Genomic DNA, 27,752 nt, shown 5'->3' on the forward strand with positions numbered 1-27,752 from the left:
TCTGCGTGGGTTTCATCCAGGTGCTCTGGTTTCTTCCCACATCCAAGGATATGCAGGTTAGGTGGGTTAACCATGCTAAATTGCCCATAGTGCTCAGGAATGTTTGGGCTAGCTGTGGTAAATGTGGGTTACGGAATACAAGTTTTGAGAAGATTTGTAGCTCAGGTTGAGGTTCTGGATGTAGATTTGTTCGCTGAGCTGGAAGGTTCATTTCTAGACATTTTGTCACCCTACGAGGTAACATCTTCAGTGAGCCTCCAGGCAAATTCCTGCGTTCAATTTATATGTTTGGGTTTCTTTGGGTTGGTGATGTAATTTCCTATTCTTAGGATAGATGTGTTGTCTCAGTCGAAGTGGTGTCCTTCCTTATCTATATGTAAGGATACTAGTGAGAGAGGGTCATGTCGTTTTGTGGCTAGTTGATGTTCATGTATCCTGGTGGCTAGTTTTTTCGTGTTCGTCCAATGTAGTGTTGTTACAGTTTTTGCATGGTATTTTGTAAATGACATTAGTTTTGCTTGTTGTCTGTATAGGGTCTTTCAAGTTCATTAGCTGCTGTTTTAGTGTGTTGGTAGGTTTGTGGGCTACCATGATGCCAAGGGGGTCTAAGTAGTCTGGCAGTCATTCCCGAGATGTCTTTGATGTAGAGGAGAGTGGCTAGGGTTTCTGGACACTTTTTGTCTGCTTGTTTGGGTTTGTTGCTGAGAAATCAGCGGACTGTGTTCATTGGGTACCCATTCTTTTTGAATACACTGTACAGGTGATTTTCCTCTGCTCTGTGTAGTTCCTCTGTGCTGCTCATTGAAATAATGTTCTGATGCAGCCTCATTTGTGGATGTTAGGATAATTGCTTCTGTAGTTCAATATTTGGTCCGTATGTGTTGTTTTCCTGCAGACGCTGGTTTGAAGTTGCCCATTGGCTGTTCACTCTACTGCGACATCTAGGACTGGCAGTTTGTTGCTTTCCTCCTCTTTAGTGAATTTTATTCCAGTAATGGTATTATTGATGGTCTTGAAGGTTTTCTCTAATTGTTTCGTTTAGTGATGACAAAGGTGTCATCCTCATAGCGAACCCAAAGCTTGGGTTGGATGGTTGGCAAAGCTGTTTGTTAGAGTCTCTGTATTACTGCCTCTGCTATGGGGATATGGTAGGGGGTTGGCTCTGGCTCTTCAGGGTGTCTGTGCAGACTTGATGGGCCAAATGGCCACTTTCTGCACTGTAGGGATTCTATTATTCTTCAACTTCTCCTGTCATCCACCTTTGCCACCTCTATTCTGGACCTTCTTTTAGTTCCTGTCGCACCAATCCCTTGGTCAAAACCTGTTACATTTCTACATTTTCAGGCATATGACTGTCATCGGAATTGGTTGTGGTTATCTGTGCAGCTGTTTCTGTAACCTTCTGCTTATTGCCAGGAATTTCTGGTTTTATTTAGTTTTTCACTAGATTCACATCTAAGCTTCAGACAAAGAGATGAATGATATTCCGTTTGGCAACTGCCCAATCAGGCAATGAATCTGCGGCCTCATTTCAGTGTGCGCTGCTGATGTAATTTTGCAATGTCTATTTTATGAACACTTTCTTGGAGTAAGTGCCCAAAACCTTTACTGACTTGCACCTCCTTTCCAGAAGATACTGATCGATGCAAGCTTCATAAATCAGACAGGTTAGGTTGTCTGATTCAGTGTAAACAGCCAATGTGTAGCAGAGCTCAGTTCTGGTCTGGCTGTCATGCAAAGCTTCGAACAGAAATCTAAGCTGAATGAGTGAGTCTGCAGGCATTCTTTGACCCCAGTCCAGCAGTGACTGCAACCTTGTGTAATGCTATAATCATTCTAAATGGCATTACCTAATCCGATTGAAACACGAGGCCGAGTTGTGTATCACTGCCTGCGTTTGATCCAGCTTAGCAGCTGGGGAGTCTGGGTGCTAACTCCATCATGGAAGTTAATGATGTTTGGCTGCATCTGCTTTGGGTTGTATTCTGAAGTGCTGTATTTAGCTGGCAAAGCTATAGTGCTTCACACAAAGCAAAGTGTGTGAACTCCTTCACTCTCTGCAAATGTTGATGTAGCCAAAATCATAAGAAATAAGAGCAGGAGTGCATGTGACTGAGGGTGGTGGGGGCAGGAGTGCATGTGACTGAGGGTGGTGGGGGCAGGAGTGCACGTGACGGTAGTGGAGGGGGAAGGAATGCACGTGACGGAGTTGATGATGGGTGCAGAGATGCACATGACGGGGTTGGTGGGTGTAGAGGTGCACATGACAGGCATGAGTGCACGGGGCGGGGCACGGGTGCACGTGACGATGGGGTGGGTGCAGGAATGCACGTGACAATGGGGGGCAGTGGGTGCAGGAGTGCTTATGACGGAGGGGGCATAGGAGTGCACATGACGGGGGGGGCGCAGGGGTACACGTGACGGGGGTGGGCGCAGGGGTGCACGTGACGGGGGGGGTGCAGGGGTGCATGTGATGGGGGGGCGCAAGGGTGCACGTGACAGTGGGGGGGCGGTGGATACAGAAGTGCTTATGACGGAGGGGGCACAGGAGTACACATGGCAGGGGTGCATGTGACCGGGGGGCGAAGGGGTGCACGTGACAGGAGCACAAGGATCGAGCGTTTAGCCCCTTGACCCTTCTCCAGAAAAAAGTTCATGGCTGATCTGATTGGAACCTCAAATCCCCTTCCCTACCTGACCCCGATGACTCATAATACCCTTGGTTACTAAAAAGCTGCCTTATAAATATTCAAGGACTCTCCTGAAAAGATGGTAGAAGCAGAGGTCCAAAAACTCAGCCTGCTGAGATGAGCATCGAGTCTGTTTTAAATGAATGAACCCTGATTTTTAAGCAGTGACCTTTCGTCCTAGGCTCTCCCATAAGGCAAAACATCCTCTTCCCGTCTACCCCCTCAAGCCCCTCAGGATCTTACATGTTTCAACCAAGTCCCTCCTGTTGTTCTAAACTCAGATGAATACAAACTCAGCCTGTCCAACATTTCCTCATAATACAACCCATTCATTCCAGATATCAGTTTGGTAAGCCCTCTATGAACTCTTCTTTCCTTACATCAGGTAACAAATACAATGCAAGGTTTGCCAGATGTGCTCTCACCAGTGCCCTGTATAACTGAAGTATAACTTTCCTACTTCTGGATTCTGTTGCCCTTGCAGTAAATGATCAAAATCTATTAGCTTTTTTAGTCACTTGGCTGTACCTGCTTAACTTTTTCCACATTATGCTGCAATTGCCACACTTTTGCCCATTCATTTAACCTTTTTTTTTGAGCTTTTTATGTGCTGTGGGTATCTTATTTTCAACTTCGTGTCATCAGCAAACTGGATCATCAAACCTTCTGTCCTCTCAACCAAAAATTGTTACTGGTTTGAATAGGCCATTGGGCCCCTTGAGTCTTCCTGCCACTTGTTAAGGTGATTGGATTGTGGCCTTTTTTTCCCCACCTTTTCCGTATTCTCCCACCCTAATCTCTGACATCCTTGTCAGTTAAAAACCAACATTCAGCCTTGATTGTATTTATTGAGCCAGTCTCCACTGCTTGTCTGGGAAGAGAATTCTTAAAAAAGAGTGACCCCCTCAAGTAAGTTTCTCTTCACTTTGCAAGTGTACGTTTGTAGTTTTTGTATGTTTTTATATGTCAACCTGGTGAATGAAGGCTGCACAAAATGATCATGGTTGTGTTATATTGCTGCCTCTTACAGCTTGAGGAGCGCTGGTTGCAGGATAACTTGACATTACGGAAGAGAATGGAAGAATTGAATGTCGTGGAGAGCAAGAGGAAGGAGCTTTTAAAAGAGATGGGAGAGATGAAAGTAATGCATCTCAGAAAGTACGACAAAGCTTAAAATACACAGTACAGTCAGTGATGCTGTAACATGATGCTTGCGTTTTAGTGTAATCCCACATTATAGAAGAATTGCAATTTAGAAATAGAGTTTAAAGTGTTGGCAATGGAATCGCGTTTTAAAACATACATTTTAAAAGTTTGTTCTTTAGAAACAACCTTCCCAGTTCGTCGATCGCATTACTATGAATTTGCATTGACGCAATATGAGTTATAGCAGAACAACCTGTGTTTCCGCATATGTTGAATTGTTGCTGACAATATTTAATGCCAGGGATCTTCAAAGCATCCTTAAATTATGGTCAGAGCTTTATGTGAGTAGGCTGCCCCTGAGTAAATGGGAGCTGGTGTTTCTTTTTGGAGAGCATGTAAATAACAATTGAGCTTTAAAGCTGGATGGGTGCAGCTCCAACAACACTCAAGAAAATACCATCCGGGATAAAGTAACTGGCTTGATTGGTATCCCATCCACCACCTTAAACACTCAGTCTTCACCATGACCACACAGTGGCAGCACTGTGTATCATTTACAAGATGCACTGCAGGAACTTGGTCTATAAGAGCACCAACAAAGCCCATGACTTTGACCACCTAGAAGAATGAGAGTTGCAGATCCATGGGAATACCATTACCTGCAAGTTCGCCCACCCCAACACCATTCTGATTTGGCAATGTGCAGGGGTTCCCTGATTTCCGAGCGTTTGATCAATGACCGCTTATCCTTTCAAATGCGATCTCATATACGATTATAACTTTAAAGACCTGGCATACAAACATTTCTTGTGCTTACTAATGGCTACTTTATATTGTCCTGTGACTCGCAATTGAACACCAGAACAGAACCTGTTTGCAACCCATGGACTTCCTGTATCACTGTTCCTTCAGTGTCACTGGGTCAAAATCCTGGAACTCCCTCCCCTAACAGCTCAAGGATGTATCTACACCTCAAGAACTGCAGAGGTTCAAACAGACAATTTATCAATGCCTTCAGAAGAGCAATTAGGAATATAGCTTCCCACCACAAAGGTTGTCCCAGGATTGTCTCCAAAAGTGTGACTCCTGTTTGTTAGCGAAGATCTGGGTCCTAGTGTTAACTTTTTTTTTGGTCAACAGTTTTTTACCCTGGCAGACACAACTGAAAGCAACAAAAGTTGAATCTGTTTTAAAACAACGATAAAATGCAAAAAAGCTTAAGAGATATTTTGTCAGCCTCGCCTTTCACTGACAGGATTCTCTTTATCATGAAGACTGTGCCTGTTCAATCTTCCACTGCAGCCAATCAATCATAAGTAAAAAAAAATTCTTCAGGAAATATAAAATTTCTCCAGAAGTTGAGGCAATTGTGCCTCCAAGATGGAAGATGATGTTGGGATTCCTAGGGATAATTTTGAGATTTTTTTTTGTTTCCAAAAATTAGCAAGTTGGACTTGCTTAATGGGGACAAGAACAAATAGAACAGTATTTTGTTTTGTATATTTTTTTCCTGGATTCTAGGGAGCCCATGAGGAATTGTCAATTTTTAATAAAAAAGTGAAGCCGTATGTGACATTATAATTAGCTCTCAGAAATCGTTAAGAAGGAGCTTGCAGTCATATTGTCAGTTTCCCATCCTTGTAACATTCCAAAAAACAGAACAAATATTTGAGTTTTGGAGTGCAGTCATTGCTTTGCGTTGGCAGAATTTGCCAGCTGATTTGTGCACAGCAAGCTCACAGAAATATTGACATGGATGTAATGGGAGCTACCTGGCTTTTTACACGTTTTACCTTGTACTTGCATCTGAGATTGCTCAGGGTCAAAGGTTAACATCTCACAGGAAATTAGACTCCTCCAGCAGGGTAGCACCCCTTCAGAACTGCACTAACATTTCGGCCTAACCTGCATACTGAAATCTTAGACTGATGTTTCCATCCATTAGGTTGGATTCAGACAAATATACACATGCTGCATGTGAGCAAACCCTGGTAGAAACAATTCGCATTAAGAGAGAAGCTTTTTCTAAATTGTGATGGGATGAAGACATCTCTGGCATTTGTTGCCAACGTTAATTGCCCTTGAAATGAGTGGCTTACTAGGACCTTACCAGAGGGCAATTCGGGCCACATTACTTATGGTCTAGAATCGCATGTAGGCCAGTCTAGGTAAGGATGGCAGATTTCCTTCCCTAAGTGACATTAGTGATCCAGGTGGGTTTCTACAGCAGTTGACAATAATTTGACAGTCTCCATTACTTAGGTTTATATTTATATTTAAGTATTTGTCATATATTTAGGAATATATATTTATATTATGTTTACAATTTTTCAGATGTTTTAGTAATGGAGTTCAAGTTCCACCATTGTCAGATTTGAATTAGTGTTGACAGAGCATTAGCCTGGACCCCTGGATTGCTAGTCCAGTGATATTATCACTCTGCCTCCATCTCCGTACCTCTCTGTACATCTCTGCAGCCTCATGAACCAATAAATAGCTCCATTTTCCGTTTCTTCCGATTAAAATCGTTCATTTATTTATTCCTGAAATCTGATGTAGATAGCCATTCAGCACTTTGATATGTTCCTGCCCACTCAGATTCATAAAAGTGTTATTTTTTTTCCATTCGTTTTGTACAACAAGTGTTTTTTTTAAACTGGCAGTGAGCGGAAACAGCTGGAAGAACGACTGGACGACTTCAAGAAAAATCGCAACCTGGCTCAAGGGCGGCAGAAAGGTTTTGAGGAGGAAATACTTCATTTCAGAAGGGAGCTGAGAGAACCTCAGTATAGAGACGCTGAGGAAAAGTTCCGAGAAATGATGATCGTAATGAGAACGACGGAACTGGCTAACAAAGACCTGGATATTTATTACAAGGCACTAGACCAGTAAGTAAAATCCTGTATTCCAGAATCTCCCAGACTTGCATGTTCTGTCCAGTGAAGGAAGTGTAATTATGAACCTTCTACCTCAGCTCATAGTTTATAATATTATATGATGTGCTGTTCTTGCTTAGGTTAATGATATCCTAGTTTTCGAAAGAGACTTTGGAGAAAGTCCTGGAAAGGATATGATTCCACTCCTGTTTCAATATTTATTTCAGCAACAACTTGCATTTATGAAGCACCTTTCCAGGTCGTGAAATGAACCGAGTCATCAGCAGAGATGGCTATTTCAATGCAGTGGCCTGGAATTGCACCTTCCGGGATACAGATTTGAGGGCTCATTAAACTGGCCCCCTTTTAAAATTGTTGCTGATACATTTTTGCTGCTGTCATGAATGATCTTTATGTAGCTTTATCATTTATGCTACTTTCAACTTCCAAGATTTTCCGGTACCAGTTTTGTCTGTGTAACATTGAAAAATCATCACCCCTGAGGGATGAACTGTCATGGGTGGGGTGGATGCTGCAGTTTTAGAACCAGGGGACAGCTTCAGAATAAGAGGAAGCCACTTAGGACTGAATTAAGGAGAAATCGAGGGTGGCAAATCTATACTGGCTCAGTCGTTGTGTATATTTGAGAGAGAGATTGACTGATAGATTTCCAAAGGTTAATGATACCAAGGAATATTGGCATAGTGCGGGCAAATGGCATTGGGTTAGAAGAGCCACCTGTGATCCTATTGAATGCTGGAGCAGGCTCAAGGCACCAATGAATGACGACTGCTCCTGTTCTCTGCATTCCTGTCTTAGTGGGAATTTGGACTGGAGGAGGTTACGGTGATAGTGAGAGATTTGAAACCATGCGCAAGATTGGAAAATAAAAACACTTTTATTTTGCTGTCCAACTTTCTGACATATGGCATGACCAATACTTCAGAAAGAAATCTTTCACCCAGTCCGACCTGGTTTTAACATTGAGGACAATGGCAAAATGAGAATAAACTGTTAGTGCAGCCCATGTCATATTTGCTCAATGATTCCTAAATCCAATTAATTTAGGTTGGGCGTGAAGCATGTTGGCCTTCCAACAAGTTACATTTAAATGTTAGTTCTGTGCAATGTTCTAACATTAAAAAAGCATGCAAAAATTAAGGAGGTTTCCAGAGAAATCAAAAACAAGAAAGGAAATTTAGCAGGTTAGGCAGCATCTGTGGAGAGAGAAAAAGAGAGAGACAGTTAATGTTTTGAGTCCATTCACTCTGTGGCAGAACATGTCTTTCCTTTTTGAGTTATTTCCTAAGTCTGCAGTTTTTGTGGTCATCAGCAGAAACATAACATTCAGGCAGAAGACCTGGCCATTCTCATTTTGGCTGCAAAGCGATCAGGGTTCACACAGCAAGAGAGTATTGAGATTTTCCTTACTGACATCGGAGATTGTGACGTGGTGGATTTGTGTGAACGGAAATGCTTTGTCACTGATGCCACTGAAGGTTTACTTTAATCAGTGGAGATGGTACGGCAGGAAAAAAGAAACCATTGTGGTGATTGTAAGGTCCCGCAGGAAGAAATGAAAGATTTCTTATAAATTTTTTTTAACTCTATCACATTTGTCACCTGGTCTTTCTCATCATGATCATGCAGATATGCTTCTCAAATTCAGCATAATTCAGAACAGGAAAGTACACGACTAGATATGTCACATGGTGCTAATCAATTCATCTGCGTAGGCAACCACACGAAATCATAGAATGGCACAGAACTGAAGGAGACAATTTGTTATGTTGGCTTTTTAGATAAAGCTGTCCAATTAGACTGCAATTTTCCTGCAAATGTTCTCCTGTGCCTCTTCTGCACTGTTTGGTAGCCTGTAGTATATATCCAGCAGCATAACCCCTCCTTTAATGTTCCTTTATTCTAATAAACTAGGATCTTTCTTTGACCGTCAACTCAATCATCCCACTTTAGCTCTCCAATGTAGTCATCAGTAAATTCTGCCTTCACCAGCCACTCACCTCCAAGTCACTCCCTCTTTAAACTTGTACATGGTCTCTAAACCTGTGTTAGACTACTTCATGTTTGTCTACTATGCATTCCCTCCTGTTTCCAAATCTATATGCAAGCTTTTTGTCTCTTCTAATCTCTCTGCACTTTTATTCCTGGTGGCTTTTCCCTGACAGGCCAACTTAAACTGCATCCCTGGTTAATCTCTCATGTCACAGGTTAATCTTCCTACAAAGATATTAAAGTCAAAAAGTGTGTTGCTGGAAAAGCGCAGCCAGTCAGGCAGCATCCAAGGAGCAGGAGAGTCGACATTTTGAGCATAAGCATTTCATCAGGAATTCTGCATTCCTGATGAAGAGCTAGTTATGCTCGAAATGTCGACTCGCCTGCTCCTCGGATGCTGCCTGACTGGCTATGCTTTTCCAGCACACAGTGTGTGCAGTGATCACTTTCGCCTACAACAATGTTACCCCAGGGATGCTGAGATGCAACTTGTTTAACTTGAGCAACTCCTTCCTGTCCCAGTCAAATTCCAATGCTTCAAGCATCTGAAGTCTATCCTCCTGCATCAATTCTGTAGAAACATGTTTTACCCTACCTACTCTTGTATTCAGTAGGTCATGCCATAGAGTCATAGAGATGTACAGCATGGAAACAGACCCTTCAGTCCAACTTGTAACTAACCTGCCAATTATTATATTTCAGGTCTTGTACCTTCATTACCCTCCCAGCTCCTGAAACTGAATACAGGATCTCTACACATGCCCTTCTTCTGTCATCAGTTCCCATGTGGACAATGACTTCTGGATATTCCCTTGTACCCTTCCACACACAACATAGCCAGCACACTCTCAGAATACAGCATCTTCCAAACTTGTAAACACTACCATCTAGAAGGACAAGGGCAGCAGATATTTAGGAACACCACAACCTGCAAGTTCCCCTTCAAGCCACTCAGCATCCTGTCTTGAAAATATATTGTTGTTCCTTCATTGTCGCTAGGTCAAAACCCTGGAGTTCCCTCCCTAATGGCATTGTGGATCTACTTACACCAAATGGTTTGCAGTAGATCATGAAGGCAGCTCACCACCACCTTCACAAGGGATTAATCTAGAGATTAGCAGTAAATATGAGATCAGCCAGCCATGAAAACATAATCAAAAAGTGCATGGTTCTTCTGCACCCTCTGAATTTATTAATGGGTGCGTTGCTGGTGCAAATTGATGTGTTCCTACAAACAGCAGTGACTAACCATGAAAAGATGTTCATTGGCCATGTAGCATTTTGGACTGTCCTGAGGCCATCAAAGGCAGTCAATTAGTACAAATCCATCTTGCAGCCTCTTTTCTCTCGCATTGCCTGGAATCAGTCCAGTTCATAAAACAACAATGTTGGGTTTACCACTTGATTGACATAAGCATTTGCAGTTTGGTGAAGTGCTCCATTAAAACAGATTGCTGGTGTCTATCAGACACCCTGGGCATGTTGCGATTCACTGGAGTGTTCAGCAATGTGAGCAGACAAGATGGAGATGCCCTATAAAGGCTGTGGTAATATCCGCATTATTGAGGCCTGGACCTGGGCAGTGAGGAGTCCACTGGCAGCCAAGACTACCCACGCCCTAACCTCCTGAGACCTTTCTTTCGCTGCCCATATCAACCCTCACCTGGATGATCCCCCTCTCACTTTCTGCCCTCTGCAAGAATCTTTTATAATTATAAAGGATTCTCCCTTATTCTTTCAGAGTATCCAGCTGGTTCATTCTCTCCTGGTAGATGTGACTTCGCAGTGCTCATGTCATTTCTGTAGCTTTTCTACACCTTTTACAATCTTTTTTTGAATGCCTTTGTGTAATCCAGTGATCAGCACTGCACACATTAGGCTCAACCATAGAAGCCTCACACACTGGTCCAATCCTCTGTTGACTCCGCAATGCTGCCTCTCCAACTCCACCCCACCCTCCCCGCCCCCAAAACTATGTCCCCACAGATTTTCTGCAGTTAGTAGATAATGAGAAAAAGTAGGTGTTGATGTTACTCATCTTCCTTGTCACAGGAGCTAAAACTGATCATAATGCCCCAACTTGTTTGAGATCTTTGCTGCTAATTTTCTGGGAGAGGAACCTGAGGATTTGACAAGGTGGTGCACAATACATTGATCCAGCCATTGACCATTAGAAATCACTGACTAAACGCAGGTGTGGCTGTGGTGACAGTTGTTTAGTCACCCAGTTCAGGTGCATTATTGCAACAGGTGACCCAGAAGGTCAGAGTGCACCAGCATATGCCATATGAATGAGTATTGCTATCACGTGCTCAATAATTCTGTCAAACACAACTTATTTTACTGTTCAGGAATACAGTTAGCCGCATATGGTTGCTGACTAATGTATTGGACAACATTGTGTTGAATCATAGGAGAATTATGAAAATGCACTCTTTTGTACAAGATTCCACAAATTACATTGAGTATTGAGAATGATACTGTCAACTGTTGAGAGAGAGAGAGAGAGAGAGAAAGGCAATGCGAAGATAATGTTTTGTACTTTTAAAACCGAGTAAAACACATTTGAAAGAAAATTGTGTTTTTCAAGATTCCTAACTGAGGAAACACATTTTAAAATGGACTTTGTATATTTTTGAAAACTCAATTGATTATTCACAGCAATTTTGAGTCAAGGTTTGATTAATCAGTGAGATCTGTCAAAACAGGAAATGATAGCTGGTTTATGTAATTTTTTTCAAATTTAAAGAACTGATAAAGCATCCTGATCATTAATCTTGTATTAAAATCTGCATTTAAACAGTTGTGAAATGCTGAATGATCAGAAATTATGCATCCATTGATGGCACGAGAAGGCAAAGTCATCAATTTAAGTTTAAAAAAAGCTTCCTTTTCCTATTCATAATAGGTTTAATGGCAGGTCTCCTTTCCCAAGAGGATTTCAGGATTTAGGGAGCATATCTTTAAGGAAACAGATTTTTTAAAAAGACATGAGAGGCAAATTTCTAACACAGAGGGTGGTTCGCATGTGAAATGAACTTCCTGATGAAGTGGTGGATGTGGGCACAGTTACAGTTTTGAAAGACATTTGGATATGTAAATGAAGAGGAAAGATTTGGAGGGAAATGGGCCAAGAGCAGGCAGGTGGGACTAGTTTAGTTTGGGATTATGTTCAACATGGCCTGGTTGGACCAAAGGGTCCATTTCCATGCTGCATGATTCTATAATCTTGAGTCCAAGTCTGGAGCAGCTTCTTTTTGAAAGGCAGAGTAGACTTGGGGGCCTACTCCTGCTTCTTTTGTTCTTGTGTTGTATAAAAGATAGCACAGTTACCAAAGATTACATATATGCATATTATTAGATCTTTTTTATTCAAAATCTGTAAAGACATTTTTATTAATTTATGATGAATAAATCTCCTATACTGTTTCCAAACTGGGATCATGGAAGAACCTGAACTGATGCAAATGATGTTGAATGGTACAAATTCAAAAATTAGTAAGTTTAAATAAAATTATACATTAATACATTTAGTACTAAGGCTAGAGTCTCCCATTGAAATCCAGTGGGTAATTGTGACTTGAATGAATTCCAAGCACAGTCTTCAGGTCAAATATTAAGCAAGCATTATTTGTTTGTCTACTGACAACCACGTGCACACTGATCAGTTCAACTGGTTTCAGACTAGATACCCTGCAGTATGGAAACACGCCCTTCGACCCAACAAGTCCACACCAACCCTCCGAAGAGCAACCCACCCAGACCCATTCTCCCACCTATTTACCCCTGACTAATGCATCTAACACTATGGGCGATTTAGCATGGCCAGTTCACCTGGCCTGCACATCTTTGGATTGTGGGAGGAAACCGGAGCATCCAGAGGAAACCCACGCAGAACTGGGAGAATGTATAAACTCCATGTCGACGGTCGCCTGAGGCAGGAATCGAACCCACTTCCCTGGCGCTGTCAGGCAAGAGTGCTAGCCACTGAGCCACCATGCTGCCCACAAACTTACTTTTACTTACCTTAGTTCCATGTATCTCAATACCTTTACATAGCAAAAAATTATTGATCTCAGTTATTATATTACCAATTGACCCGCAGATCAACTGCTTTTCAGTTTCACTGTTTTACATGCAAAAGCTTTTAGTGCCTCTGTGTCTCTGAACTGAATTTAAAGGTTGTGATCCTTGTTCTGGCTGCCCCAGTAAAGAAAATCGTTTCTCTGCATCTCCCCTTTCAAATCCTTGACACTATTGTCATTGTCCTTTAATGAAAGGCCATGTTGCATCTTGTTTTAATTTGGGACTAATCAACAAGGCAATTCTGTTCAAAATATAAACAATCTTTTCCAAGTGAAGGGCAAACAAATGAAGGGGTTACGTGAGAAAAAAACTTTGTCACACAGCAGGTTGTTAGGATAAGGGGTGTGCAGCCTTGAAAGGCGGGCTCAATTGAGGCATTGAAAGAGTTTTTATTAGATTACTTAGTGTGGAAACAGGCCCTTCGGCCCAACAAGTCCACAACGACCCGCTGAAGCACAACCCATCCAGACCCATTCACCTACATTTACCCCTTCGCCTAACACTGCGAGCAATTTAGCATGGCCAATTCACCTGACCTGCACATCTTTGGATTGTGGGAGGAAACCGGAGCACCCGGAGGAAACCCACGCAGACACGGGGAGAATGTGCAAACTCCACACAGTCAGTCACCTGAGGCGGGAATTGAACCCGGTCTCTGGCGCTGTGAGGTAGCAGTGCTAACCACTGCCACTGTGCCGCCCATTAAAAATTTTCTTTTTTGCAAGGTTACTTGGATGTTAATGGTGTGTAGTGATATGGAGAATGGTTTAGGTAAGTGAGCCAGTGCAGGCACAGTGAAGGCCACCTTCTGTAATAAATCAATGTTTCTGCAGAAACCATCTAAGTGACAGCTGAATTTATGTTCACAGTGACTCAAATACTGATCTTGGAAAGTTAGCATTTAAAGTTCATCTGCAATATCTCTGAAGGAAATTGCAGTTGTATCTAAAATTGTATGAATGTCAGAGAGAATAAGACATTGGTAGTTGCTGTACTTGCAGCGTAACTCTAGTATTTCAAAGATAATTTGTTTTTATATGTTTGTCCAAGAAAAGCATCTTTGTTTTTGGCTTTGCAATAGATATGCAGGTTGTGCTGAATACTGTTTGTTTACCTTTTGTACTGTTAAATGACTTTATCTAGTGATTCATGCATTAACCATAGATTGCAAAGGATGAGATGATCAAAGCAGGTAATGTGTGGTATTTTATCAGGAGTTCTTTATTTGATCTCTTGTGTGTCACTTCATTTACTTTTTTATTTGAAAGGTAATTGCCTGATCTGCTTTGCTATTGGTGTAGGATAATCTTATTTGTAATGTTCCATTCATTCTTGTGGTTTGGGCAATGTTGGCAGGGCTGGCTTTTGTTACCAAAAAACAAAATGCTGGAAAATCTCAGCAGGTCTGGCAGCATTTGTAAGGAGAGAAAAGAGCTGACGTTTCGAGTCTAACTGACCTTTGTCAAAGCTGGCATTTGTTATCCATTCCTAATTGCCCTTGAAGTAACCAGCACGAGCAGCATGGTGGCACAGTGGTGGCACTGCTGCCTCATAGCGCCAGAAACCGGGGTTCAATTCCCGCCTCAGGCAACTGTCTAAGTGGAGTTTGCCCATTCTCCCCATGTCTGCGTGTGTTTCCTCCCACAGTCCAAAGATGTGCAGGTCAGGTGAATTGGCCATGGTAAATTGCCCGTAGTGTTAGGTGAAGGGGTAAATGTAGAGGAATAGATCTGGGTGGGTTGCTCTTCGGAGGGTCGGTGTGGACTTGTTGGGCCGAAGAGCCTGTTTCCACACTAATTAATCTAATCTAGTCTAACCAGTTTTGCTAGTGCACCTGAGCAACAGTTAAGAGTCACTCACGTGGTTGTGGGTCTGTAGTCACTTTTATGCAGATTGGGTAAGGTTGGCAGATTTCCTTCCCCAAAGGGCAAACAAAGAAAATAGGAGCGGGAGTAGGCCATTTGGCCTATTGAGCCTCCTCTGCTACTCACGATGATAATGGCTGGAACTCCACTCCATACTTTTGTTCTCTTCCCATACTTGGTGAAGCTTTATCGACAATCAGGCAAGTGGAGGGTATTCCAATACACTCTTGATTTGTGTCTTGTTGCTGGTAGGCAAGCACTGGGGCTACAGAAGGTGGGTTAATCATCATAGACATCCTAGCCTTTGACCTCCTCTTACAGCCATGTTATTTATGTGACTGTCTTAGTTCATTTTCTGGTCGTCCAAGATGATGATAGTGGGGGATTCAGTGCTGGTATTGTCACTAAACATCAAGGGTATACGATTAGATTCTGGCTTGCTGGAGCTGGTCATTGTCTTGAACTTATGTGGTGCAAATGTTACTTTCCACTTATCATTCCAAACCCTGGGTATGTCCAGGTTTTGTTTCATATGGATACGACCTGCTTCAGTATCTGAGAAATAGTAAATGATGCTGAATATCATGCGATTATCCATGAACGTCCCCACTTCTGAGTTTATGAAGTTTGATTGTGTTTGCCAAGCTGGGAATTTGTGTTGCAGACATTTCGTCCCCTGTCTAGGTGACATCCTCAGTGCTTGGGAGCCTCCTGTGAAGCGCTTCTGTGATCTTTTCTTCGGCATTTATAGTGGTTTGAATCTGCTGCTTCCGGTATAAATGCTGGAGAAAAGATCACAGGAGGCTCCCAAGCACTGAGGATGTCACCTAGACAGGGGACGAAACATCTGCAACACGAATTCCCAGCTCAGTGAACACAACCACAACAACGAGCTACAAATCTTCACACAAATTATGAAGTTTGAGATTGAGACACTACAGTGAGGAGTTCCTGCAGTCACACATCCTCAGGCTGAGATGATTGATCTCCAACAACCATGACCAATCCTTTGTGCTGTCTCTTACAGTTGCAACTGTCAGTTTTCCGCCAATTCCTATTGGGTCCAGATTTTTTAGAAATCCTTAATCTCGCATTGCCAAGATGTCACCCCACCTGTGGAGTTCAGCAGTCTATCTATAACCTGGAGCAAGTTTAATACTGAGGTCCGTAATCCTGGCAGAAACAAAACTGAGCAACAGTGAATAGGTTATTGCTTCATTGTCCTGTTGACAATCCATTCCGTTCCTTTGGTGATGATTGAGACTGTCAAGGAATACTCTTAAAAGTGTAGGATTTGTCTTGCATGACTGATTACACAAAGGCATCCCATTGTGAAAATGGCATCTATCAGGTGAGCGTACAGTTCCGACTGCTTTTCGATCGGGACTGTTTGTTTACAAATATTTGAAGGAATTTAATGTACAGTTTCGTACCAGTGAGTGTGCTGTTCAATGTCAGCAATAGATAGAGAGCTTTATTCATTGTCAGCATGTGAATTGGGTCGTGGGCAAATTGGAGAGGTAATGGCAAAGAGTGGCAGTTGAGTTGACACTGAGTTGGCAGAGTGGCTGCACCTGGTGGGAGATATAGCAAGTATGAGGATTGATGGAGGATGTTAAAATGGGTATAGGTTGACATAGGAATCTATCAAAGACATACAAATGGACTGTAAAAGCTTCAAAGGTAAATTCTGAAAAACATGCATTAAGATGAATGTGGGTTCATTATAAGTAGTTAGGAGAATTTATAATGAGGAATAGAAAAATGGTAAAGAACCAATATGATTACCTTATGTCTGTCTAAGTTGAGGAAGTTTCAACAAATCTCCCAGTATTAGAGATCCAAGTGACGAGGGAGAGTGAGGAATTAAAGGAAATAAGTATAAGTAACAAGGTTGTACTGGAGAAATTAATCGCGCTGTAATTTGATAGATTCCCCAGAAGTAAGTGGTTATAGTGATAATGGGCTGAGTGTCAATACATCCCCCAGTAAAAGTCGGCTGTAGAGATAGTTGATGCATTGGTAATCATCTGCAGAAATTCCATTGATTCTGGACTGAATCCTGCGGACTGGAAGCTTGCAAATATCAAACCAATATATTTTTAAAAAAGCAAGGGAAAAAAACAGGAAACTACAAACCTTCAGTCAGTTTTGGGAAAAATGCTGAAGTCAATTATAAATGGCATGATAAATGGACATTTGGATAAAAATGATGTGGTTGAGTACAGTCAGCATGGAAATGAAAATTTATTTTTAAAAGGCCTGTTGGAATTTTCTGAAAATCTTCCTAACAAAATTGTTAAAGGAGAATTTGATGATATAGTATATTTGGATTTTCAGAAGGCTTTTGATACAGCATCCAACAGGAGGTACTGTCAAGTACTGTGGCTGGAATGTTAGAGTCATACAGCACGGAAATAGACCCTTCGGTCCAACCAGTCCACGCCGAACATGTTCCCAAACGAAACTAGTCCCACCCGCCTGTGCTCGGCCCATATCCCTGCAAACATTTCTTATTCGTGTACTCATCTAAATGTCTTTTAAATGTTGTAGCTGTACTGGCAAGCACCACTTCCTTTGGAAGTTCATTCCACACACAAACCACTCTCTGTAAAAACAAAATGTCGCCCCTCAAGTCCTCTTCTCACCTTAAAAATATACCCCCTAGTCTTGAAACTCTATCCTAGGGAAGGACACCTTCAATTCACCTTATCAATGCCTCTTATGATTTTATAAACCTCTATAAGATTACCCCTCAACCTCCTACACTCCAGTCGAAAAAGAAGCCCAGCTTCTCCTTTATAACTCAAACCTTCCATTCCTGGCAATGCCCTGGTAAATCTTTTCTGAACCCTCTCCAGCTTAAAAGTAGTCTTCCAATAACAGAGTGACGAGAATCTCCCAGTAATAGAGATCCAAGTGACGAGGGAGAGTGAGGAATTAAAGGAAATGAGTATTAGTAACAAGGTTGTACTGGAGAAATTAATCGCGCTGTAATTTGATAATTTGACAGAGTTGGCCTCACCAATGTTCTGTACACCCTTGACATGACGTCCCAACTCTGTTAGTCAAAAGTCTGAGGAATGAAGGCAAGCATGCTAAATGCATTCTTAAACAACCTGTCTACCTGTGACACAAACTTCAAAGAATTATATTGTCAAGGTCTACAGTCGTTTGCAGTATCTGGTGCTTCGAGCTGTTTCTTTCAGTTCTCCAAGGTGCCCTTCAATAAACTGTGGATATTACCCCAACTCCAATCCTTTATCTTTAAAGACCATGTACTTAATCTGTCTCCAAAACCCACCACTGCATCTCCAGTCTCCTTAGGCATGTCTTATCAGCCAGATATCCTCCTAGTATGGTATAAAAGTAAAGTGGTATTTTACAAAAGCAATGTTTCAGTCACTTCATATACACACAGCTCCTGTATGAGACTACTTCCATTGTAAAACTGTCACTGCATCAACACTAATCTACAGTTACACTTCTAGAGCCACTGCCTGAATTTTCCTGCTTTATTTTTCACAATGCGTTGTTAGATTTTACGAGGCCCGCCAGTTTTCAAAGGTTTAGAGCATAATAGGAACAAAGTACCTTCAAGGAATGAAGAGTAACAACCTTTTTTTCAAAAGAAAAGTTGCAATGTCAGATATTCTTTGTGCATAATTAAGTTTGGAAAAGTTGTATGACTCATTTCTGTCAGCTCTCAAAAACTACTTGAGTTTGGTTAAGAAGAAAACACATTGATTGCATCTTTTTGTTTGAATCAGATAAATATTCTGTCGACGATGTCAGGTTATTATGTTCAGTATTTTGAGTCATCTCACAACCTCCAAAGAGCTGAACAGTAAATGCAGGAAGTGTTAACACCTTTTAATCATGCGAGCTGCATCCACTAAAAGGTGGCCTTTGCATGATTTTCATTCTTTTGTTCATGAAAGTGGCACATCCTGATCTTAAGTTATTTCAAAACCAATCCTGTATCGGTGTGCAAAAAGCACTGCCAGGAATGTAAAGTGAATAAGAATGTACAAAATCGGAGTGGAAGACCCCTGCCTGCACCTTGCCAAGTGTAGCAGCATCGGAAAGATGTCTTCTATAATCATCTCAATTGTCCTTTTTTTAGAACCAATTTCCTTGCCTCAAGACTTTCCCTCTAATTTCCCAGTACAATTGCTTCCACTGAACCTGCAACCACTTCCTCACCTCTGACTGCCTACATCATACATTTGTCAAATTTTGCATAAATGAGCATGTTCAATCTAGATGGTATTTACTCAATCCTCTTTCACTTGTAAATGACAGTGACTATTCCATGCTATCAGGGAACTGCCGCTCCAGCTGAAAGCTATGAAACTGAAAGTTTGCCAACTTAGGCAAACCATCACTGTGCATGAATATATTGCATTAGGTCATTCATTGCCTGTTGGTCTAGATGGTAGACTTTATGGAAACACAAATTTCTATTGCTCATATGCATTGTCAGTCTAAAAACATGGTCCATACGAGATGAATCAAACTTACCTTTTGCTTTAAAAATGTTTGAATGCATTGTCAGTGAAGCCTGCCAGGCACAGTTCAAAGTCTTAATTATTCAGTAATTTGAATGTGTGATGCATGGCTCATACAGTAGATCAGTGATGACTCTATCCATGTTTCTATAACTAATGAGGCTGATTGCCCTTCAGGAAATAATTCATTTGAATGCAAGAGCTTCAAGCTTAGGATTAGTTTAGAGGCCATACAGTGTCACTTGCCTCTCCACCTGCCCTTTATCTGCCTTCATATTTGGGGATTGTAGTTTTCAATTCACTCATGGAAATTGTAAAGGAAGGTTATAGCGATTGGTCAAACATTCATTGGGAAGAAAGGATACTTCAGACTGACCTATTGGAATCCAGCTCGATAGTATTCTCAGTTTCTGAAGCAAGTGGGAATGGGTCATTTTTATGCAGATCCTGTTGTGTTGCTTGAGCAGCATGAGTGGGCTGATGCGCTGTAACAGCACGTTCAATCCATTTTTGTGGGTGGTTATGTAAATCTGAAGTGGGATTGAAACTCAACACTGAAGTTTAAAAGTGTTAGTTTCAGCACTAAGTACATTTTCAGTGTAGTAAGTGATTTGCTATGTATCAGGGCCACTAGAATGTTAGCATATAGAAATAACAATTTCATCTTGCAGCAGTTGTAACAGAACAGGGGTAGTATGGTGGCTTCCTGGTGTCTAGCACTGCTATGGACCCAGGTTTGACTCCAGGTGTCTGTGTGGAGTTTACACATTCTCACTGTATCTATGTGGACTTCCTCGGGTGCTCTGGTTTCTTCCCGCACTCCAAAGATGTGCAAGTTAGATGGATTAGCCATAGGAAATGCAAGGTTGTAGGGCATGGGTCTAGGTGGGATGCTCTTCAGAGGGACAGTGTGGAATCAGTGGGCTGAATGGCCTGCTTCCACACTGTAAGCATTCTATGATTCTAGAAGGACAAGTTTGAGGGCTACAAATAAAGTTTGGTTGGTTCCTGTGGTAATAATTTTGCTTTCCTCTCGTTTTCATTTCTCCTTCAGAGCTATAATGCGATTCCACAGCATGAAGATGGAAGAAATCAACAAAATTATCCGTGACCTGTGGCGAAGCACTTATAGAGGTCAAGGTACAACCTATAAGATGCCCTGCAGGTGGCGCTCATGGTTTCTTTTCCTAACATTGAATCTCAAAAAAAAATCGACAGGGAAGACAAATAAACATGATTTTTGTCTATGGTCAAGAGAAAAAATTAAAAGAATTTGAACTCTTTTGAGGTGAAAGGAAGAGTTCAGCATACTTTTAAACCCAGCCAGAGACACTGATGAGTTACTTTTTATGCCTCACTGAGATACACACTGGAGATAAAACTCTGCTAGACTCCAGTGTCACAAAAGTTAAATATTTTAGAAAAGCACTCAAATTTCCCCAATTTATCTTTCGTTTAGACCTAGTTTAAAAGAAAGCCCATACCACCTTTCTGTCCTTGACAAGAACTTACTTGAAATGAATAGATTCTACCTACAAGAGACAACTATAAGATGTCATAGGGTCATAGAGATGTACAGCATGGAAACAGACCCTTCGGTCCAACCTGTCCATGCCAACCAGATATCCCAACCCAATCTAGTCCCACCTGCCAGCGCCCGGCCCATATCCCTCCAAACCCTTCCGATTCATATACCCATCCAAATGCCTCTTAAATATTACAATTGTACCAGCCTCCACCACATCCTCTGGCAGCTCATTCCATACACATACCACCCTCTGCGTGAAAAAGTTGCCCATTAGGTCTCTTTTATATCTTTACCCTCTCACCCTAAACCTATGCCCTCTAGTTCTGGACTCCCTGATCCCAGGGACTTTGTCTATTTATCCTATCCATGCCCCTCATAATTTTGTAAACCTCTATAAGGTCACCCCTCAGCCTCCGACGCTCCAGGGAAAACAGCCCCAACCTGTTCAGCCTCTTCCTGTAGCTCAGATGCACCAACCCTGGCAACATCCTTGTAAATCTTTTCTGAACCCTTTCAAGTTTCACAACATCTTTCCGATGGGAAGGAGACCAGAATTGCACGCAATATTCCAACAGTGGCCTGACCAATGTCCTGTACAGCCGCAGCATTCAATACTCAATGTATACTCCTGTACTCAATACTGTGACCAATAAAGGAAAGCATACCAAACACTGCCTTCACTATCCTATCTACCTGCGACTCCACTTTCAAGGAGCTATGAATCTGCACTCCAAGGTCTCTTTGTTCAGCAACACTCCCTAGGACTTTACCATTAAGTGTATAAGTCCTGCTAAGATTTGCTTTCCCAAAATGCAGCACCTCGCATTTACCTAAATTATACTCCACCTGCCACTTCTCAGCCCATTGGCCCATCTGGTCCAGATCCTATTGTAATCTGCGGTAACCCTCTTCGCTGTCCATAACACCTCCAATTTTGGTGTCATCTGCAAACTTACTAACTATACTTCTTATGCTCTCATCCAAATCATTTATGTAAACAACAAAAATATAGAGGGCCCAGCACCGATCCTTGTGGCACTCCACTGGTCACAGGCCTCCAGTCTGAAAAACAACCCTCCACCACCACCCTCTGTCTTCTACCTTTGAGCCAGTTCTGTATCCAAATGGCCAGTTCTCCCTGTATTCCATGAGATCTAACCTTGCTAATCAGTCTCCCATGGGGAACCTTGTTGAACGCCTTACTGAAGTGTATTTAGATCACATCTAGCACTCTGCCCTCATCAATCCTCTTTGTTACTTCTTCAAAAAACTCAATCAAGTTTGTGAGACATGATTTCCCATGCACAAAGCCGTGTTGACTATCCCGAATTAGTCCTTGCATTTCCAAATACATGTACATCCTGTCCCTCAGGATTCCCTCCAACAACTTGCCCACCACCGAGGTCAGGCTCACCGGTCTATAGTTCACTGGCTTATCTTTACCGCCTTTCTTAAACAGTGGCACCACGTTTGCCAACCTCCAGTCTTTCGGCACCTCACCTGTGACTATCGATGATACAAATATCTCAGCAAGAGGCCCAGCAATCACTTCTCTAGCTTCCCACAGAGTTCTCGGGTCTGATCAGGTCCTGAGGATTTATCCACTTTTAACCGTTTCAAGACATCCAGCACTTCCTCCTCTGTAATATGGACATTTTGCAAGATGTCACCATCTATTTCCCGACAGTCTATATCTTCCATATCCTTTTCCACAGTAAATATATTAGTCAACATATTACTCTACTTGATATTCTAGCCCCCTTATCAAACTGCTCCCTGCTTTCATGCATAAACAGACAAAACAAAATTGTTGTGATGAGTGAAGGGGAAAACTGGGAAGTTCAATGGTCACTGTTTACATGATTTGCCGAGATGGTCTTCATGCTTGGTTGGACTTGTTGCTCCTAGATCTTTCCGTATCCACGAATTTTGATTTACTTCCAAGAGGTTCAGAGTGACTGGTTCGCAATTTATGGGTCAGAAGCAGAGCTTAAAGCAACTGGTGAGGGGACATATATCTCCTTCATGCTTTAAGTGTGTTTCACTGCAGAGTCAAAGACAGCAGCTTCCTTTTCTCCATGGTTTAAAGATGCCCATGTCTTGATTGGCCAGCAAGACATCTTGTCATGAGGTCCTCAGGGAGGGCAACTTGCCAGTGTTCTCTCAAGTGCCTGATGGGCAGCAGATATGATGCGCCTTCCTTCTAAGAGTTAGCAAAGTTGTCTTGCTCCTTTTTCAGGCAGCACATGAGCTACTCTTCAAAACCAGAAGGTTCTATCATGACCCTCTTACATTCACTGACTACCATCATCTGTTTCCTGCTATACCAGCTGCCATTCTTAATCTCAACTGATCCTCAACAAACCAGAAGTGAGCACTGGCAAGAACAGGATTTATTGCAAATTAATCATTTTGCTTGAGAAGGTGGTCATAGTCATCTGCCATCTTGAGCCACCACAGTTATAAATAATTAGTTGCAATATAAATGTAGAGCTTTCACTTAGATTTAATACACTAATTTGATCAGCTTTAGATACCGGGACTAAATATTTTATAACCGAGCAGTACTTTTATGTAACACAATTTTCAAAGAATAATTCATATTTTTCTCTCCACATTTTACATTTGTGGTCCTTAACCACGGTGTCTCTCACACTGCTTTGAATAGTAAGGACACAATGTGATCTTTGACTTTTCTTTGGGTAACCAAGGCCAGATTTGGGCTTTCTTTCAATAGATATTGAATATATTGAGATCCGTTCTGATGCTGATGAAAATGTGTCGGCCAGTGACAAAAGGAGGAATTATAATTACCGTGTAGTAATGGTGAAGGGAGACACAGCACTGGACATGAGAGGAAGGTACAGCGCTGGACAAAAGGTATGTCATTGATTTTTGTCTGTATTACTGCATCTTTGTGTTACAGGTACTTCAGAACATGTAGGTCATTCTGTGAAACAAAGGTCAATAATCTCATGTTTCCTGTCTGAGGTGTTGAATGGGCAATACCTGATGGATTAGCTAAACAAGTTTTCTGTCAAAAGTGCAGTGAGGATGTTCTGATTTTTGTTTCCTCAAAGTTTTTGTCTTGCACTTTTTAAAAATTCATAAGATACAATCATAGCATCCCTAGAGTGTGGGAGTAGGCCATTCGGCCCATCGAGTCCACATGGACCCTCAGAATAACATCCCGCCCAGACCTACCTTTTTACCCTCGCTCTGTACCCTGTATTTCCCATGGCTCGCCCACAGAAGCCTGCACATCTCGGGACAGTATGGGCAATTTAGCATGGCCAGTCCACCAAACCTGCATATCTTTGGACTGTGGGAAGAAACTGGAGCACCCAGAGGAAACTTGTGCAGACAAGGGGAGCATGTGCAACTGCATACAGACAGTCGCCCGAGGGTGAAATCGAACCCCAAGTTCTATCTTTGTTGTGAGCATCAGTTTCTTCCCAGCAATCTTTCTTTTTAATACTACTGCTATCATCTTTCCAACAACATTTGTTTCTTTCATATGGTCTTTCTTCCTTATTGGCTAGCTTCTTATGTGCATTTTTTTTAATCAGACAAAAAGACAAGGTGTGAAGTAACTTTTTCACTTGTGGAATATAAGTGTTACTGGCTGGCCAGCATTTATTTCCTCTCTTGTTGCCCTTGGTGAGCTGCCTACATGAAATGCTGCAAGCTACCCCCACACGCAGACCCCCACACGCAGACCCCCACACGCAGACCCCCACACGCAGACCCCCACACGCAGACCCCCACACGCAGACCCCCACACACACACAGACACACACACCTCCAGTTTCCTCCCACAGTCCAAAGATGTGCAACTCAGGTGAATTGGCCATGCTAACTCGCCCGTAGTGTTGGGTACATGAGTCACAAGGAAATGGGACTGGGTGGGTTACTCTTCGGAGGGTCTGTGTGGACTTGTTGGGCTGAAGGACCAGTTTCCACACAGTAGGGAATAAACAAACCTGGTGGACTATAACCTAGTATTGTGCGATTTTTTTTATTATTAACTTCATCCACCCCAGTCCAACACCAGCACCCCTACATATAAAACATAGAACAATATAGCACAATACAGGACCTTCGGCCCTCGATGTAGCACTGACCTGTGAAACCGATCTGAAGCCTATCTAACCTACACTATTCCATTATTATCCATATATTTATCCATCATGGTTCCAATTTTGGCACTAGCCCTCAGATACTAGTAAGGATAACTTCTCAGGGTCGGCAAGGCTGTTTCTGCCGTTGTTTGTTCCAGTGTCTGGGTTAATGCCAGATGATCCTTTCAGTTTCATTTCTGAGATTTTGTAGCTATTGATACATCTGAATGGCTTGCTAGGCCATTTCAATGGGCAGTTGCAAGTCGTCCACATAACTTATGTCTGGAGTCTCACGTGGGCCAGACTAGGGTGAGGATGACAGATTTCTTTACCGAAGGAAATTATTCACCCCAATGGGTTTTTCGGCAATGACAGTTTCAGCCCTATTCTTTCTCTGGCTATTCCTTTCCCCTTGTGATACTTGTAGAACACCTCAGGATTCCTCCTAATCTTGCCTGCCAGTGATTTGTTTTTTCATGTCCCCTTTTTGATCTCCTAATTGCTATCCTCGTGATTGAATTACAGAATGTTGGCTTGCAGGTGCAGCAGGTAATTAAGATGGTAAAAGGATATTGTTGGAGGGATTGAGTTTGAAAACAGGGAGGGTGTGCTGCAGCTGTATAGGGTGCTGCTGAGGCCACATCTGGTGAATAGTTTTGGTCTCCTCATTCGAGAAAAGAAGTAGTGGCACTGGAGTGGATGCAGAGGGAGGTTCGCTAGGTTAATTCCGAAGTTGAGAAGATTGGCTTTTAAGGAGAGATTGAGTAGACTGGGACTACACTGATTGGAATTTAGAATAATGAGGGGGATCTTGTGGAAACATATAAAATTACAAAGGATTAGATAATATGGAAGCAGGGAGGCTGTTTCCCTTGGCAGGTGAAACTAGAACTAGGGGGCATCACCTCAAAATAAGGGGTGCAGATTTCTGATTGAATTGAGGAGAAATGCCTTTAACCAAAGTTGTGAATCTTTGGAATTCCCTGCCCCTTGAAAGCAGTTCAGGCCACCTCATTGAATGTTTTTAAGGGCAACGATAGATGTTTGAATAGTAAAGGAATTAAGGGTTATGGTGAACGGGCAGATAAGTGGAGGCTGAGTTCACAAAATGAACAGCCATGGTCTTATGTTCTGAAGACCCTCCTGGACTTACTGTACTCCACTGGGGCTTTCCATGATTTGCTCTCTTTGCTTCCAGTTCTGTATATTCCTCGACATCCAGGCCTGTCTTGGCTTGTTGCTCCTATATTTCACCCTAAAGGGAATATTTTGGGTCTATACTTGCCACTCCACCCACCCACCACCCCCCCCCCCCCCCCCCCCCCCCGCCATTTCTTTTCAAACACCTTTCACTGTTCTGCTGTAGACTTACCCACAAGTAGCTGTTCCTCGTCACCTTTGGCCAGATCCTTCCTTGTCTTAATAATGATATGGAGGTGCTGATTTTGGAGTGGGGTGGACAAAGTCAGAAGTCACACAACAGCAGCTTATAGACCAACAGGTTCATTTGAAATATAAGCTTTCGGAGCGCTGTTCCTTCGTCCGTGAAGTAACATGTGACTTCTGACTTTGTCCACCCCACTCCAAAATCAGCACCTCCATATCATTATTTTAACCCCCACCCCACCACCAATCCAAAAAGCATTTTGGCAGACTATTTCTTTCCTTTTCCAGAACAAAGTTAAAATCTATGGTGTTGTGGTCACTATAATTAAAATGCTCCCACTGCCACCTCGAACACTTGTTCAGCTTTATTCCCCAGAATTAAGTACAGCCCTGCACCATAGATCCTTGTTAGGATCTTCCACGTGTTGATATAAAAAGCTGTCCTGAATATATTTCAAGTAATTTGCCCCTTCTAAACCCTTTAGACTATGTTTATCCCAATTAAAGTTGATAATTGAAATTCCCTCATACAGTTAATCGATTATACACCTCAGTGAATTGTCAACACATCTGCTGCTCTATTGCCCACTGCTTGTGGCCTATAGTACACTCCTATCAGTATGACTGTCCCCTTTTAACATTTGCTACCCTTTTCAAGATATATGTTCTCCTCACTGCAGTAACTGACCCCTTCATTCATCAGATAACACCAGCTCCACTTTTACACACTTTCCTTGTCTTGCCTGAAGATTCCACACCCTGGCATGTTGATTTGCCAATCCTGTCCCTCCGTCAACCACATCACTGTGATGGCAACGACATTGCAATCCCTCGAGTCAACCACACCCTTAACTCATCTGTTTTACCTATAATACGCCTGTCACGAAAATAGAGACCATCTAGCCTCACCTTACTTGCTTGAGACTTAAATGTCTGTTCTCCCTGTGCCTGGGTTCCTTTTCTGAGGAAAAAGTGAGGACTGCAGATGCTGGAGATCAGAGCTTACAAATGTGTTGCTGAAAAAGCGCAGCAGGTCAGGCGGCATCAAAGGAGTAGAAGAAGAAGGGCTAATGCCCGAAACGACGATTCTCCTGTTCCTTTGATGCTGCCTGACCTGCTGCGCTTTTCCAGCAAAACATTTTTAAGCTTCCTTTTCTAAGGTATGCTGTATCTCTATTGAACTAACACACTGTGTCCCCTTCCCCTGCTAAACTAGTTTAAACTCCTCCCAACAGCACTTGCAAACCGTCCCACAAGAATGTTGGTCCCTCAATAGTCAAATTGTGATTGATAATCATAAAAAGCAATTTGGTTCACTTCTGCCCTTTTAAGAAGGGTATCTGCCATCTTGAACTGATCTGGTCTATGGGTGACGCCAGGTCCACAGTAATTTGGTTGACTCACAACTGTCCTCTGAAATGACTGAACACTATGTTCAAAGGATGGGCAACAAACACCTTGCTCCTAAAACACTCGTTCCCCAGAAAGAATTGTTTTTAAAATACCCAGAAACCAGGGGTTAACAGGCCA

At 42.3% G+C, this 27,752-nt stretch overlaps 1 protein-coding gene across 4 annotated transcripts in view; it reads left to right on the forward strand.

Moving 5' to 3' along the window:
- Positions 1-27,752, forward strand: part of rad50 (RAD50 homolog, double strand break repair protein) — a 160,337-nt gene that overhangs the window by 119,852 nt on the left and 12,733 nt on the right. For all 4 annotated transcript variants that reach the window (XM_072590429.1, XM_072590430.1, XM_072590427.1 and 1 more), the window contains exons 21-24: positions 3,721-3,848; positions 6,500-6,724; positions 20,242-20,327; positions 23,453-23,595. In XM_072590429.1, the coding sequence (XP_072446530.1) occupies positions 3,721-3,848; positions 6,500-6,724; positions 20,242-20,327; positions 23,453-23,595 (582 nt within the window). The remainder of the gene's footprint in view (positions 1-3,720; positions 3,849-6,499; positions 6,725-20,241; positions 20,328-23,452; positions 23,596-27,752) is intronic.

The sequence above is a fragment of the Chiloscyllium punctatum genome, chromosome 20, assembly GCF_047496795.1.
Source record: "Chiloscyllium punctatum isolate Juve2018m chromosome 20, sChiPun1.3, whole genome shotgun sequence".
NCBI lineage: Eukaryota > Metazoa > Chordata > Chondrichthyes > Orectolobiformes > Hemiscylliidae > Chiloscyllium > Chiloscyllium punctatum.